Source organism: Rissa tridactyla, chromosome Z (assembly GCF_028500815.1).
Source record: "Rissa tridactyla isolate bRisTri1 chromosome Z, bRisTri1.patW.cur.20221130, whole genome shotgun sequence".
Classification (NCBI taxonomy): Eukaryota; Metazoa; Chordata; class Aves; order Charadriiformes; family Laridae; genus Rissa; species Rissa tridactyla.
Window position 1 is genome coordinate 55,830,845 of NC_071497.1, and position 14,777 is coordinate 55,845,621.

The 14,777-nt window shown below is 36.2% G+C and overlaps 1 protein-coding gene across 9 annotated transcripts in view; it reads right to left on the reverse strand.

Annotated features, from left to right (window-relative positions):
* The window catches only part of KDM4C (lysine demethylase 4C), a 273,236-nt gene that overhangs the window by 105,927 nt on the left and 152,532 nt on the right, over positions 1 to 14,777 (reverse strand). For all 9 annotated transcript variants that reach the window (XR_008463874.1, XM_054186217.1, XM_054186216.1 and 6 more), the window contains one exon: positions 354 to 535. Coding sequence is in view for 8 of the 9 variants with exons in the window: in XM_054186217.1 (XP_054042192.1) it covers positions 354 to 535 (182 nt within the window). In the remaining variant the exon portion in view is untranslated. The remainder of the gene's footprint in view (positions 1 to 353; positions 536 to 14,777) is intronic.

The following is a 14,777-nucleotide window of genomic DNA, read 5'->3' on the forward strand; positions in this document are numbered from 1 at the left end:
TTTCAACACTGCGGGAAGGAGACACAGAAGAGGCTCTGACGAAAAGCATTTGAAGATGGACATATGAGGAAATAGCTAAAAGATACAAACCTGTGCGGATTCACCACCTCCAAAACGACACATACACGAACACCAATCCTACATAAACCCTAGTAGAAGGCACACACTGTCTGCAACCAAGGATAAATGCAGGTGAGCAGAGTACCGGTTCTGATTTTAACAATACTGAGTTTATTTGCTTCTCATACAGCTCAAATGCACAAGCTTATCTTATTTCTAATTTACTGGAAATAAGTAGCTGGGCAGCTAGTTTACACTTGACCCGGAGATGGAGCTGTTAGGATCTAGCTTACCTTGTAGTATGGCATGAGAAGAGTGCAAATGGCACAATGTGGTTCCTTTTTTGCACAAGCTGCGTTATACTCTTTTTCAGCATTGAAATTGGGTCCTCTTGTCTGCCAAAGGTAGACCAAAGGCCTGGCCCATGTCTCTGTCTCTTGAACTTCCTCTTCAGTTAAGGTAGTTTCAGGCAGTTCTTAAAGAAAAAAAACAACTGGTTACATTGTAGCCCTGGAATGAAGACAAACAACAATGATCTGCCATGTGCACTAACAACGAAGATAAACTGATCCTGTAAGAAGTCTGTGTGTGAATACAAATGCAGAAGTCTAAAACAATTATGCATCAGGACAAGCAATACAAAAAAGTGCTTTAACACCCATGTCATGAGCTGACTGCTCCACACAGAGCATGAGAAAGTATGTCACTAGCTCTACCGTTCACAATTTCTATTAATATCCAAAACATCGCATCTCACTCTCCCACTCCTTAATCCTCCAACCTCTACCCCATATCCTATGCATTCTGCCCTAAACTCCTTTCAGATGGAACATGTTGCACCCTGACAAGCACCACCAGACAAATCACTCCGTTCACCCACAATGGCACTTCTCAACCCTTTGTGGAAACTGACACTCATTTTCCAAAGGTAAAAAGAGATCAATGTTATAGCCAGGGAGTAACAGGGAACAAGAAGATCTAAGATGTAGCTGAAGACGCATGCTGGACACCACTATGGGAAAAATTATTTGGTAATATCAGTGATCTGTTCTGGATGTTGTAAAAGTTTATTTTACTTATTAGTAGTGTTGCCATGCAGGGCTCCATAAAAGTGACTTCATGAAATCAGACGCCTCGAGAGAAGCTGGGAACTAAAATCAGACTGAAACGCCATGAGAAATAGCTTATTCAATAGGAGTAATCTAAAATTGTAATCATTTTCTGTTAATAAAGATGTGGAAAAGGGAAAGCTGTGAAAAAGAGCCTGGGTGTAAAACTCTTGCCCCAGTGAAATCAATAGCAGAATTATTAATGATCCAGCTGTTAACACCAGAATTTCAGCCCAGTCACATGTTTGAGCTGGCTGGAAACCTCAAAGTATCTTCACAGGCAACCTAGAGACTTTGCCACCTGCAAAATATACAGATTACGGGGAGGGAAATGTCTTCTCATTCTAGAAAGGAAAGCACTGATGATGGGAAATGTTAATTATATTTTTCTGAATTGGGTCCTTATACACTGCTCTGATTAATGATGCTGTGGTAAAGTTTGTTCAAGTGGACAGTACTTAGTAAATCTTTCATGATCAATGAGAAGGCATGCAGGTGTCAATTAGAATAATTAAAATAATGTGACTGTAGGAAGGAAAATGTGGGAAGTTATTGAATAGAACGTTCAGACAACAAAAAAAAGGTCTATAGTAGGCAGTCCTTTTCTAATGATGTATTTAAGAAAAACTGTTTCTTTCACAAGAAGAAAATTTCAATAGATAAATGTTTAATGAAGTACATTAAGCTGAATCATCACATTCCTTCAGCCCATGACTGCCTTCCACTTTACAAAAAAGCAGAGGCTTTATGGGTCTCCTCCTAGGATAAATTGTCACACATTGCCACAAAAGCACTATAAAGTGGATAGCATTTTCATTGGTGTTGATTAAAATATGGATTAAAATATTTGTCCACAAGCAAGCCAAATGTAGCAAAAATAAATAAATATATGTAAATTTTATTTCATTTTTTATGTTTTTTTCAAGAAAACTAATATCAAACTAATATCAAGTCAATAAACATTTGCCAATAACCCAGGTAGAAGGACAAACACAAAACATCTGCGAAAAAGCTGTCACCAAGCCGATATTCAGCAGCAGAGCTTTATGGTGAATAACGTAGCTGTAAAAGAACAGCAGTGAAGAAGTAGCTGAACACAAGGAAGAAATGAAAATACAAAATGCCAGCAACACTTTAATAGCTTTCTGTATTACTTAAGTTAAAAGCTTAACTAAGCTTTTAGTTAAAAACATTCTGTCCAGCCATATTTTTTCTATTGCATGCAATTTTCCAGAACTCTAAAATTAATAGCTCTGAAATCTATGCCTCTAGTTCCATTTCTATCCATTTAAGTCTTCCCTTACAGAACAGTCTTGCAAGTGGCTTCATCTTTGCTAACTTATTTTACAAATTCTTTCTTTGACATTATTTTCTTTCAGGAGCTTATACTGCCATTATTTTAAATATTTTCAATATAGTTGTGAGCTCACATAGAATTCAGGGCTTGATTGTGCCTGATGAAGAAAACAAAGAGGAACACAAAAAGAATTGTGAAGGTTTGTAACTTACACCTTCCATATCTATTATCCACTTTGAAACTGACATCCTTTGATTCCAGCACTCATTATCACTGCTGAATAATTCTCCCAGGAGAGCTGAAGTCTTCACCCTGAGCCTCATCCTATTATGTTCGTCTTTAGTCAAAAATCTATCTTTGGATTTCCAGTCTATTCTGGATCAATTCTGAGTCAATTCTACAATGATAGCTCTGGTTCTCTCACATGGTCCTCTGGTCTTCCACTGCCTCCAGCACATTGCTGAGTTCATGACCATGTTGGTTCTGCTTTTGATGAGAACAATGTTTATATCTTAATTGCATATAAACTCCACAATTGCAGTTCCTTCTTGTGTGATCTTTACAAATCCTTTCCAAACCAAGGGAGTGAAAAGAGTGCAAGAGCCAGGAATAAAGCTGGCAGTACTCTTAAAACAATTTGTTGCTTTCAAAAGCTTTGTATTTATTTTCAAACCTTAGTCCAAATGAAGCCAGGGACAAAGTGTCTTATGCAGATGTACCAGACTGCATCTTCCATAACCTCCAAAAAACTTAACACTATTTTAATAAATTTTTTTTCCCCTTTACCTTACATTTTTAGAGCAACTGCTTCCAGTTACTTATTCACTAGAAGCGAATCCTCCTCATTTGCCTCTGATGTCTATATCTCCAATTATGCGTTCTATCATCTTTGAGGTATGACTGTCTTTTTAACACTCCTTACAGCAGTCTCATAGTCTCTTTGCATGAGCTTTGGCTACCAGGCTTTCTGATGTGAATCTCCTGCATATTACACCCTGCAATCTCACACTCCTCTCTACCATAATAAGCGCAGGACAGCCAGGAAGGGAAAAATATCCCTCCTCTTTTCAGAGGGAGACTAGCTGACCCAGCACTTCTTAAAGGAATGTTACATTAACAGTATACGAAGTTAAGAATAGACAGAGTGGATGTTCTTAAGGGATATAAGCTTTGTCTAATCCTCTGTTATCACTGCTGTGTGCCTTGTGAATTTCAGTTCTCTTCAAGAATTACCTAGGCAACCTTAGGCTTAATTTATCATCTTTCAAGGGCTTCAGAAATATTAGTTCATCTCCTTACAATCAACATTCACCCACACACACACTGAAATTGTAAAATGTCAAAAGTAATTGATATTAAAAAAAAGAAAAGTTACAGAGTACATGTCTCCCATTACAGAATGCTGCCTTCAACAACTCTCTCACCAGGTAGAATATGCAATTTTCTATGTAAATAGTCTACATCAGTAGAACTTGAGCAGTTTCTGTTTGTGTGCTTTTTCCAAGGTGCACCAATTTCATTGACAGCAAGAATTTCCAGGTCAGCTTCCCCAGTAGTACAGATGCAGCTACCTTCCTGTTTTCCAAAAGTCAGAGAAGTTACGTGCCATGAATAAAACCTAAGAATTTGTTTATCCAAAACAGGAAACAGCTCTCAAACTGTTTGAGAGAAAGCACAGAGTATATGATCACTTGATGTAACAAACATTGCCTTCTTGGCACAATTTATAGCCTTTCTTCACTTGTCCATTTAAAAATTTCAAAGTACTATTTATGTCCCAAAAAAGCCTGGAAAACTTGAGGGGGTTTTAGAAATTTTTTTGCTATTTATCCAGTACTTCTCATTTCCTCTTATTCTTTTTAAGGACTCCTTTCATTACTTACTACATAACGGAAGAGCAATCAGTGACTTAGCCTAAAATAAATTTACTTTCCTGACTCATATTGGCATGTGTAGTTTCAGGGTAGACATTCAGGTGCCTCATGTGAGCTCAGTATTTTTTTGACCAGTTATGTCTGTTAGAAGTATGGAAGTGCCCAGCACCTTCATCTGCTTCTATGCAACGGTACAAAGGACACAGGGCAACTGCAACCTCCAGCTGCCTCCATTCAAAATCCACCTTAACTGAGGATTCTTAGATTAACAATGGAGAATAATTTGTTTTGAAAACTCTCAAAAGCTCCATTCTCATAAGTAGGCATACTTTCTACTTCAATTATGTAGCAGTGCCATTTCCCATTACTCAAAACCTGCAAAAAACATGGTGGAAGCAGCAGCTCCTACAGTGAAAAAGAGTCAAACATCGCCCTCCAAAAATCACACACCTACTTTACAAGACCAGTAACGTACCGTTTCATGAAGCACTATGAACATGATGTTTCACCTAAAATCCTATGTATTGGCATTTTTTTGAAAGAGCCTGAGAATGTTGTCTCAGTTCTGGTAGAGCAAGTTTTGATGAACAGTCAGTTACGCAACGCTGCCAACCAACAACACTCTGAGACATGCGCCATTATTCAGCCAGATCTTCTTTGCAATAAAGTGGCCTGGCTCTAAGAGCAGCCCAAGACAGATAATCTGAAAGACTCAGGTCAACCAATGCAGTGATATGAAACACAATATATGTTTACAGAGAGGATTTTCTTTGTACAACACTTGAAATGGAGCTAGGGAATCTATCTTGACTTCTATGTCTGCTGCAACCTGGCTCAAATCACTGATGCTTCCTCACAGTTCACAGGCAGTAAGTGCATGAACAGGACTCTGTACAGGTGCGTAGCAGAAATACCTGGTGAAAATTGATCTGTCATTTGCTTTTTTCAGCTTTTCAGCATGAAACTTAGATTGAAAATTAAGAATTAATCAAGACAAAACTGAATAATGATTTCTTTATATTCTTTGATAAAGAAACGTCAAATCAACTGAACTATAGTACAGGATACATATTGCTGTCAGAGAGTATACAAGAAAATACAGGAGTTGAACCTGCTAGCCATGACAAGGAAATTCAATGTACATTTGCAGCTCAACTGACAGCACTGTGTAAGAGATTGCAAACTGCCCAGCACAACACATAGGCGCACTGACAAATAGTCAAAGAACCATCTTTAAAGTCTTCAGTTGACGTATTCTTATTTAATCTCCATCTGAATCATGACACTCTACTTTAGACATAGTAGTTATTCCCATAGCAACAAATATTGCATCAAAAATTGAGGCCATCACTTCAGCTACAAAAATAAACATCTCTTTAGCAGAACACCTTCTCACACAACACCATGTTCAAGTGTAAATGTTATGCTTAACCTCAAATCTAAGTGCTACTTATAGGAATTCAGAATTGCTTAACAATGCAACAGAACTTTAATTACCTGATTCACTTTCTTAGAGTCAAGCTCACTCTTTTCCTGAGACAATTTGTCTCCAGAGAACTCCAGTAGATAAGACAACGTGCTCAGAGGCTAACTATACAAAGATGTATGCACTCACTCGCTACTTCGAAGTGAAACTATAAGAAGAACCATTCAGCACACTTTCTCAGGATGTATTAAAATTCCCTAACTATAAAAATACAGCAAAGGGTTTCTTTACTTTAACTGCAAAAATGAAAATCCTCTGCTTATCACATGAAGCTTTTACTATCTGGAATATGACATGCCTGAGGAATTATATGAAATAAAAATTAAATAGCCTACACTAAAATAAACCATTTTTACGTTAAAAAGGACTGTCTACACAACATCTTGCACCACATAAAAACTCAATTAACTAATTTTTTTTTAAAAGGTTAAAAAATAGGACACCGTATAAGAAAGAAAAATAAAGACTTCTACTTGCACCACTGGAAACATCTATGTAGACATGACCCCAGAAACTCATAGCTAAGGCAGAGTCGGGAAACACAGCTGGGAAACAAAAGTAAGTATCGTAGAACTTCTACAACCTATCATCCGTGTAAAGTTAAGAACATGACTAGAAGTGTGCATTTTAAAATAAACTCTAATTTCAAACCAGCCCCTACCTTTGGCAGGTGCCTTGTGTAATCAATAAGGGCCAAAGGGACCTTCTAAGATTTGGCTCATTAACAAGGATGCGTTACTCAAAAGAAACAAATGTGAAATTATTATTCAGAGAATCAAGAATTCCCTGATGGCAGAGAACGAAACAAAAAAAACCCAAGATGCTCTTATCTTTAGACAACTTAATATGAGCTCCATACTCAATTAATATTTTCTAAGAGAGAAGAAGAAATCTTGGGCATCCCATATGCGGAAGAGGACCTACTACTAAACTCCTTCTATTACTATTACTATTACTCCTTCATTCTGCCTAAAAACCACTGGCACTCTCCTGAAAAACTTCTTGATGATGGAGGTATATTTTGCATGTAAATCAGGGCACTGTTCCTCTAGTTTACACTTTAATGTTTCATGCATCCTGTGACCGATCAATAAACACCTGAAACTGAAGAAAGCTCAGCAGACACGCACAAGGGCTCTGTGCTTTTGAATCTCAGGGAAGAATCTAGGGAATGACTGTCCATAGTTGCTGCAAAGGAAGCCAAATTTATCTCAACATAAAAGGGAACAGAGGGTGGCCTTTGTTTTAGATAAATGGCTGTATGAGCTCAGTTGATCAGCTGATTATGTAAACATTTTTCCCCAAGTTAATCAGAAGATTACAAATGTCTTCCTGAGCCAGCCAGACCAGAGTATGGGAAGCGTCTATATGGTTCAGTCCAACACAAGAGAATAAAAACTGAACATAGAACAAAATGAACTGAAGCGACCAACAGGTTTGAGCCAACTTGAACTCACATATTCCTTTCCAGAAAATGGTGACACAGTGAGCATATACAGACCAGTAATGAGAATCACATTTATATCGTGATCCAACTGTGTATTGCAATATACATGCTCTATCATGCTTGTTCTGTGATTTTAGTATATTGCTGTAATATTTTGCTAATGAAAAAACCAGTAAATTTGGTATTAAATACTTCTTGTGTGGGACATCTAAAAGAACATGGTCAGAGGGCATCAGACTCTGGCACAAGGAACACAGAATTCAGTTCTTTAGTACTGGTACTTAAATTGCATGTACAAGTAAAAAGACTGACTTGAGTTCTGTTATTAGAGTGTTAGGCATAAGAGTTTCCAGAAATCCAGAAATTTCCTGGATGAGATGTAAACCTTCAAAGTTGGAGCGTATTTTTAAATCAAGTTCAAAGACCCTGTACTGGATACACTTTGACAATATATCCTACTTGGATTCAAACATCTTATCAATACATCATTAAATATATCACTGATTTTAGTGAGCTTTGATAATAACTATGTGGAGCAGCCTTCACACAAAGAGAGTGACATTTCTGCCTCTTATAGCCTCCCAAGGAGAGCTAATCATGCAAGCCTGTTAGCGTGCACATTTTTTAAAAAATACTCTCACATGAACAAACCCTGTTTCTAGTAACTTCTGTTATGTTTCCGGCTGTAATTGTATCACATATTCATGCTGAAGTCTAAAATGGGTCAATACTAGCCCCCTCAAAAAATTATTAATGGAATGATGTAATGCAGGATATCCCTATGCATTTAAAAACATCTCCTTACTGCCACCTCGGACACTGGTCACAGTGATTTTTCCATGAACTACCAGGACATGTTTACTTCACTGCAAGTATAATGCTTTGTTGCAACATTACTTTACTAGATACAATTCATAATGAGGTTAAATATTTGGTTTGCTGAGGGGATAGAGCAATCCAAAAGAAAAGCAGGGACACTTGATGAGCCAATTAATTACTTTAAATAAATGCATAACAGGTGTTATAAATCTTACTGTATCATATAATAATTCAGTCATAGTGGTACTGATACTATAAGGTGATTAGCAATGCCAAACCCCATATTAATTCCTGCTGTCATATTTGTACCTGAAAATAATATTTATATAGGATTAATTAAACTCTGTAATGTAATTTCACATTACTAGTACCCATTTATGCAATAATTTATATGCATCTGCATCCCTTTACATGTTTAAGAAAAGTGAAACAATTCACTAAAACAAACTGTGTAGACAAAAAGAAAATTATAGCCCAGAATCTGTTTTGGTACAAAGGAAATTCCTTCTACACCAAAGTATTTATAAACCGTTATTGTGCTGCTTTCCAAGTGGGTAAGTGAATGAAATAAATGTTTTCACAAACGTTATTGGTGTAATAGTTCGTGGCAAACTTGCTCCGACTCAATGCTATTGCTCTGAATGGCTTTTGCTTACTAAGTGAACCTCAGATTCTCAGACAGAAAACATTTGGGCCATTTGCAGAATGGGCTGTTGCCAGTATTTGCTGATTTAACCCAGCAGATGTGAAAAGCCATAGATGCTAATACAGTACAATTTGCTTTTGCCAGTCTCAACAATGATTCTCCTGCTTGGGGTTATGTTCCACTAATGTTTCCTGGCTTTGTACAGCAGCATTCTCTGCTATGAAGAGCATGGCAGCATCTGTTATTTTTCAGGTAGTTGAGCATAATCTCAGCCCTGGGAGGCATTATCTATAGTTTCAAATGTCCTGGAGGAAATAATAATTAAAAAAAGTCAGGGAAAACGACTTGCAACTTCAAAACTTTATTGTTCCTGCAGCATATCAGCAAACTCAATTTCAGAAATTGTGTTTCTTTTTTTCTGATTGTCATAGATTTCATAGCAAAATATGAAAATGTAAACTTTTTTTTTCTTGTACTGTACAATAAATTTAATTTCTTTTATGGTACTGTACAGTAACAGTACTATAATGTATGTACATATTTTTGGTTAGAGAGTCTAATCACTGAATTATCAATTAATACTTCACTTCTCATAAAAATTGTATGTAAAGACAGCCATACTGAATCGGAGTTTTAAAGGCTACACCTAAATGCTCCTGGATTAAATAAGGTTTAGCTCACAAAAGAAACGAATGGGGTGCTTTATTAAAAAAAGTAAAATATCAAAAAATTGTAAAACATTAGCTGAAGCAGATCTCGGAATGTTGTAAAAGGTCAGAAAAATTCAGAGTTCAAAAAGTTTTTAAAAAGACAATTTGACAGAACTGAAAGATGCATTTAGATACTGGCATACCCTGACTTTGCTTGAGCATATCATTAAGAGTCCCGTAATGAAATTCCCATTTGTTTTGTGATTGAACTGTGTATTACAATTGCTACACTTTGCTAAATGTAATTTGTATTTATATTGTGATTGAACTGTATATTACAACTGCTACAGTCTGCTAAATGTAATTTGTACTTGCACTGTGATTTAAGTGCATTGCGGTATCACTCTGCTAAATCGAAATCCCATGTAACTTCAACTAATTTCAAATAAGAAAGTTTTGTGTTATTCATGAAACTGTCCACACGTAGAATATCTAAAAGAACCTGGTCAGAGTATATTTTTTTATGATGTTAACTGGCATAGTTGACAGGATATTCCTGAGGGTGAGCAGTACCCATTAATGCAGTAATGATTACTTTGGCAAAAACATGCTTTCTGATTTGGTGTTAGTCACAAATAAGAACCTAGTAGAGAAAACCTGCATTGTGATTAAGAACAGCTAGTGGTAAGATTGGCTGCAGACAGGGCCACTACCATTTAAAAGAGGAGACAGAATTATTGCAAATACCAGCAGAGACTGGAAAAATTTCACCGGTAACTTTGAAAAGAAGGGACGGGAAAACCGTAATGGGGATTTTTCATGGACAGCAGAACAAAGCACTGATCCCATTGATGTTTAGGAGGAATCTGAAAAATTGAAAGATTCTAACAAGTTGAAGAAAGGAGAGAAAAGCAGAGCTTCACAGGCTGCTGGGTACTTACTTGTGAGTAGTAGTGCAGAAGTTAAAAGAGGAGAAATGAACACATAGCATGCTCAAACTAGAGTGAGAAACAGTTGTAAAAGGTAATGTAATGCATAAGCAACGTACTCAGAGAATCAAAGGAAGTTCTTAGACTCACAAGTTGCAGCCTCAAATCATGTGATGCCCATACAAGTAGGGATCACTTACTACGGTCTACTGAAATAGATCTCATTCAAGTGGTGGCCACCATCTATGTCAAGGACAATGAATGATCAGGAGATACCTGGTTTGCTACTGATCCTTTTCAGGGTGATGATTCAGGTGACACATGAGAAGAAAGTATTATGAAAGTGTTTGCTCCCGTGGCAAAAAACAAATAAACTAAGAAAGCAATGGGCCTAAACCAGTTGCAACCCACACATTCCTCCTAGACACTACAAACATCCAGCACTGTGACAGTGAGCATATTATTACTAGAAACCAGTAATGAAATTCACATTTGTATTATGACTGAACTATATGTTGCAATTGCCACACCCTCCTAAATGTAATTTGCACTTGTATTGTGATTTGCTAAATCCCATGTAACTTCAACTGACTTTAAATAAGTATCAATTTTCTACTATGCACTTAATTTTCCATATGTAGAGTACCTAAAAGGATCCTATCAGACTGTACTGCAACGCAACTTTTTCCTCTAACAAATGGCAAAGTAATGAAAGTCTTTTTAATTTACATGGCTATGCTATTGATAAACTAACTGATACTGAGAAAGCTCTGAGGACTCATGGCGTAGACAATCAGTTTACATAACCTGTAAAACTAATCTTACAGGACTATATAGCATTGACATTTTTTAAAACTACCATTTTATTTTGCTTACTAATTCTTGCAAAAAAATTATCCTCTACTTCTAACAGTGGACAATAGAAGTACCTCATAAATATAAGAGGTAAAAATTAATCTTTCATCCACTGAATTCCCTTAATAGCTGCACAACTTTTTTGTGAATATGAAATGAAGAATTAAGTCCTAATAGTTAAAGGTCAAATTGTCAAAGATGTCTACCAATTCTGGCTACCTAAGCTCAAACACAAGCAACAAATTCTTACTGATACTAAAAAACATGAACTACCTAGTGACTCCAGAAACACAGGTATTTATCCTGTCCAAAAACCAAGCTCAAAGGTACCCCACTGATTAATCAACTGTATTTAAAATGTGGACATGAGGCCACAGAAAGGTAGATGTTCTTATAGCTATAAAAACTGCCAATTCGAAATAAGTACAGCATATTTGTGTTATAATTTCCATTTTTATATATGTACATTATAGTAATTCCAGTAATTTCACTTGTCTTTACGCTGTGCAAGTTTAAAGAATAGCCACTGTATTTATAATTTAGTTCAAAGAGGCATCTCATCAAAATCGAAATAGAAAAAAAGAAAATCTACTGGAATTTACCACATAGCCTATCAGCAAAAAACGTAGCTATCAGTGCAAAACCATTACAAGAAGAGACTACAGGGTAAAGACTGGCAGATATCTGCTCTCTTGAAATGCTTTAATTCACAGCATTGTAAAAGACTTATTACCAGCTGCTTTCTCCATTCCATTCCCTCACGTAATTTTTTACAGTTTTTAACGAGCAGAATTTTTACTTTGCATTCCATTTCGATTTACTTGCAGTAAATTGTACTTACCAGCTAGATGATTTGATCAGTAGCTAAAATTAGAATGGAATTTTTAGGAACATTCACATGCTTACTGATTTAGTAATGAAACACAAAAGCTTGCCATACAGTTTCAAGAGCTTACTAAAGCTCATTTAAGCTAACCAACTCCAAATACAGAATATGTATTTCAATTTACAGTTATTTCATATAATTAAGGATTACTTAAACCGATCATGTGTATCTTTATCCCAGTATTTGGTACATAGGATGTCAACAATATAAAATTAGTGTATCACAAAGGATTCAATGAAATACATACCTTTCTCTGCATAAAAGACAAAACCATTATTTTTTTCATTACTCCTCATTATTTATTGTATTATATATTATATTATTTATATTAGAGAGCAGATTCGCCAACATACTCTGTTTTATTCCACTCTAGAGACAAAAAACAGTACCAAGAGGGGAAAAAATATTTTATCGTTACCTTATATCTCTCAGGCAGCACAAATCTAACCTATGCCAATATAACATTCCAGCACAAGTGCCTCTGGGCAAAACACAACTGAAATTTTGAGGAACCAGGTTACTTGGATGCTTACAGTTAAGATTGTGCTGAAATTTTTCATTGAACCAAGGCCTTGGGTAGTTACTTACCTTTATAAATTAAGTATGGAAGATGCAAAACAGAAAGATTTGATCACAGGTCCAAATTCACATGACAAATCGGAGTGTAAATTGGAATTAATAGCTTCAAGCTACAGTCCCTGCACAAATCACTAAAACAAACATGCCATAAACACTCCATACACTAGACAACAATTGCATTCAACCTCCCTCAAGGATCAATTTCCTAAGTGTAATTATTTTGTACATTTAAAAAATATATATATTACAGACACTTCTCAGCCAAGAAAAAACATTTAGTAAAACCCCATTGGCATTTGAAATCAAGTCACTACTGATGGTTTACAAAGCAGCTTCAGATTTTGACAAAGGCAATGATAACACTATGGGCTGCTTTTTTTTTTTTTTAATTTGGGAAAAAAAATAATTACTACTATGTTATCTTGGGACTAGGATAATTTATTAGCCCGTCCTCTGTACTAATATCTCAGGAAACTAATCCTTGTTAAATGCAAGTCATGCATTTTTTGTGTTTCTCTTTGGACCGTCATTATAGAAACCGAAGCTCAACTCCAGAAGATAATCTTACAGAAGAGACATGTGTCCCTTTGGCAAATTTCATATCAAGTTTGCTTACTGGCTCCACAGCTACCCTTGAGAAGGCTACTGAGAGGCTGCACTAATGCAGCAGGAACACTATTTTCATTTTGACACACTTGGTAATGAGAAATTATACATACCCCTGTATCTAAGACTGCAGTTCTATCCGCTCCTTTAAGAGGTAAAATATTATATTTTAAAGCTAAGAAAGCTGCACAATTGAAGTTGTAAGGTCCATCTAGAGGACAATGAGTTTTTATGATCACTACGTTTACCACTGTCCAGCAAATGAGGCATAAATACTAGAGGAACTGGTTTGTTCTCCCCTCTTGAATCAAAATAATGGCTACTCTTAGGTCCTGACATTTGTAGGTGTCCACTCAAAAAGGCAGACAAGCTCTGCTTGTGAAAGATGACAAGGGACAAGAGCCGCCCAGTGGCAATAATCAGAGTTGTCAGTTCTTGCCATTTCTGGAGATCAGCTGCGAGCCCACAAAGCTGACATGAGTACTGGGCATTTAGGAAAAGCTTATATTTGACCTGTCAATACCTCCCTTTACTAAATACCTGCTAAAGATTCTACCGCAATTTTGTAAAGTTTTTTTGAGTCTTCAGGATACCACATGCTACGTAAGTGCTAGCCCTTTTTCTTAAATATAATAATGAAATCTTGAAAATGGAATTTAAACAAATCAGAAGCAATGCAGCTACCAGAGGAAAGGAGAGAAAACACATTTGTCTAGCACAGCGATACCGTTGCAAGTGGTAGATAGTGCTGGTCTCCTCCAATGCTAGATGATGAAGTATGAAAAATGCAAATTCTGTACTTGATTAACTCATACTCACACAAAAGCAAGAAGTAAAACTCCATTCAAAAACCAGATTAATACAGTATGGGAGCAAAAGCAACACTACAAATTGTAATACTAATGTGGCAAAAATAAACACACCTCTGTCAATTGGTTAACAAATTCTTCTCTACTTCCTAAGTCACACCAGAAAAAAAAAAGTTAACATTTCTTCCTGAAATAAGTAAGAATCTTCAAGCAGAATCTGGCATTTTAAGCTCTGAAGCAAAAGAATCCTAATTGCATCTACAAGTGTAATTTTCCCCTATTTCAGCATGCTTAACCTATATATGACATTGCTGAACATGCCTTATATGGCTTGACTACTGGTATCAGTTCAAGCACATCTCATAAAATGCTGAGAGTGAACGTAAAAAATGAAGAAGCTTTATTTTATGTCACAGCAGAAGGAAAACTACAGCTGTAAAACTTGCAATTTTCACTAATCAAACTCTTGTCCAAGCAACTCTTTCGATTCACAGTAGTCTTCTGTTTCCTTATTTTACAAAGTAATGAAAGCAAAATTACTTTGAACTTCTTAATTGTATTTAAAACACTAAAAGCTGTATACAAATAAACCCATACTGAATTCAACCTATACACTATTATTATATCATTTAGGGTGATGGGAAATTTTAGTCTACTTGAATCTAAGAACAGTTTCTAATGTTGCATGCCCAAATATTGCTGGAAAGAAATCTGTGGGACCAATC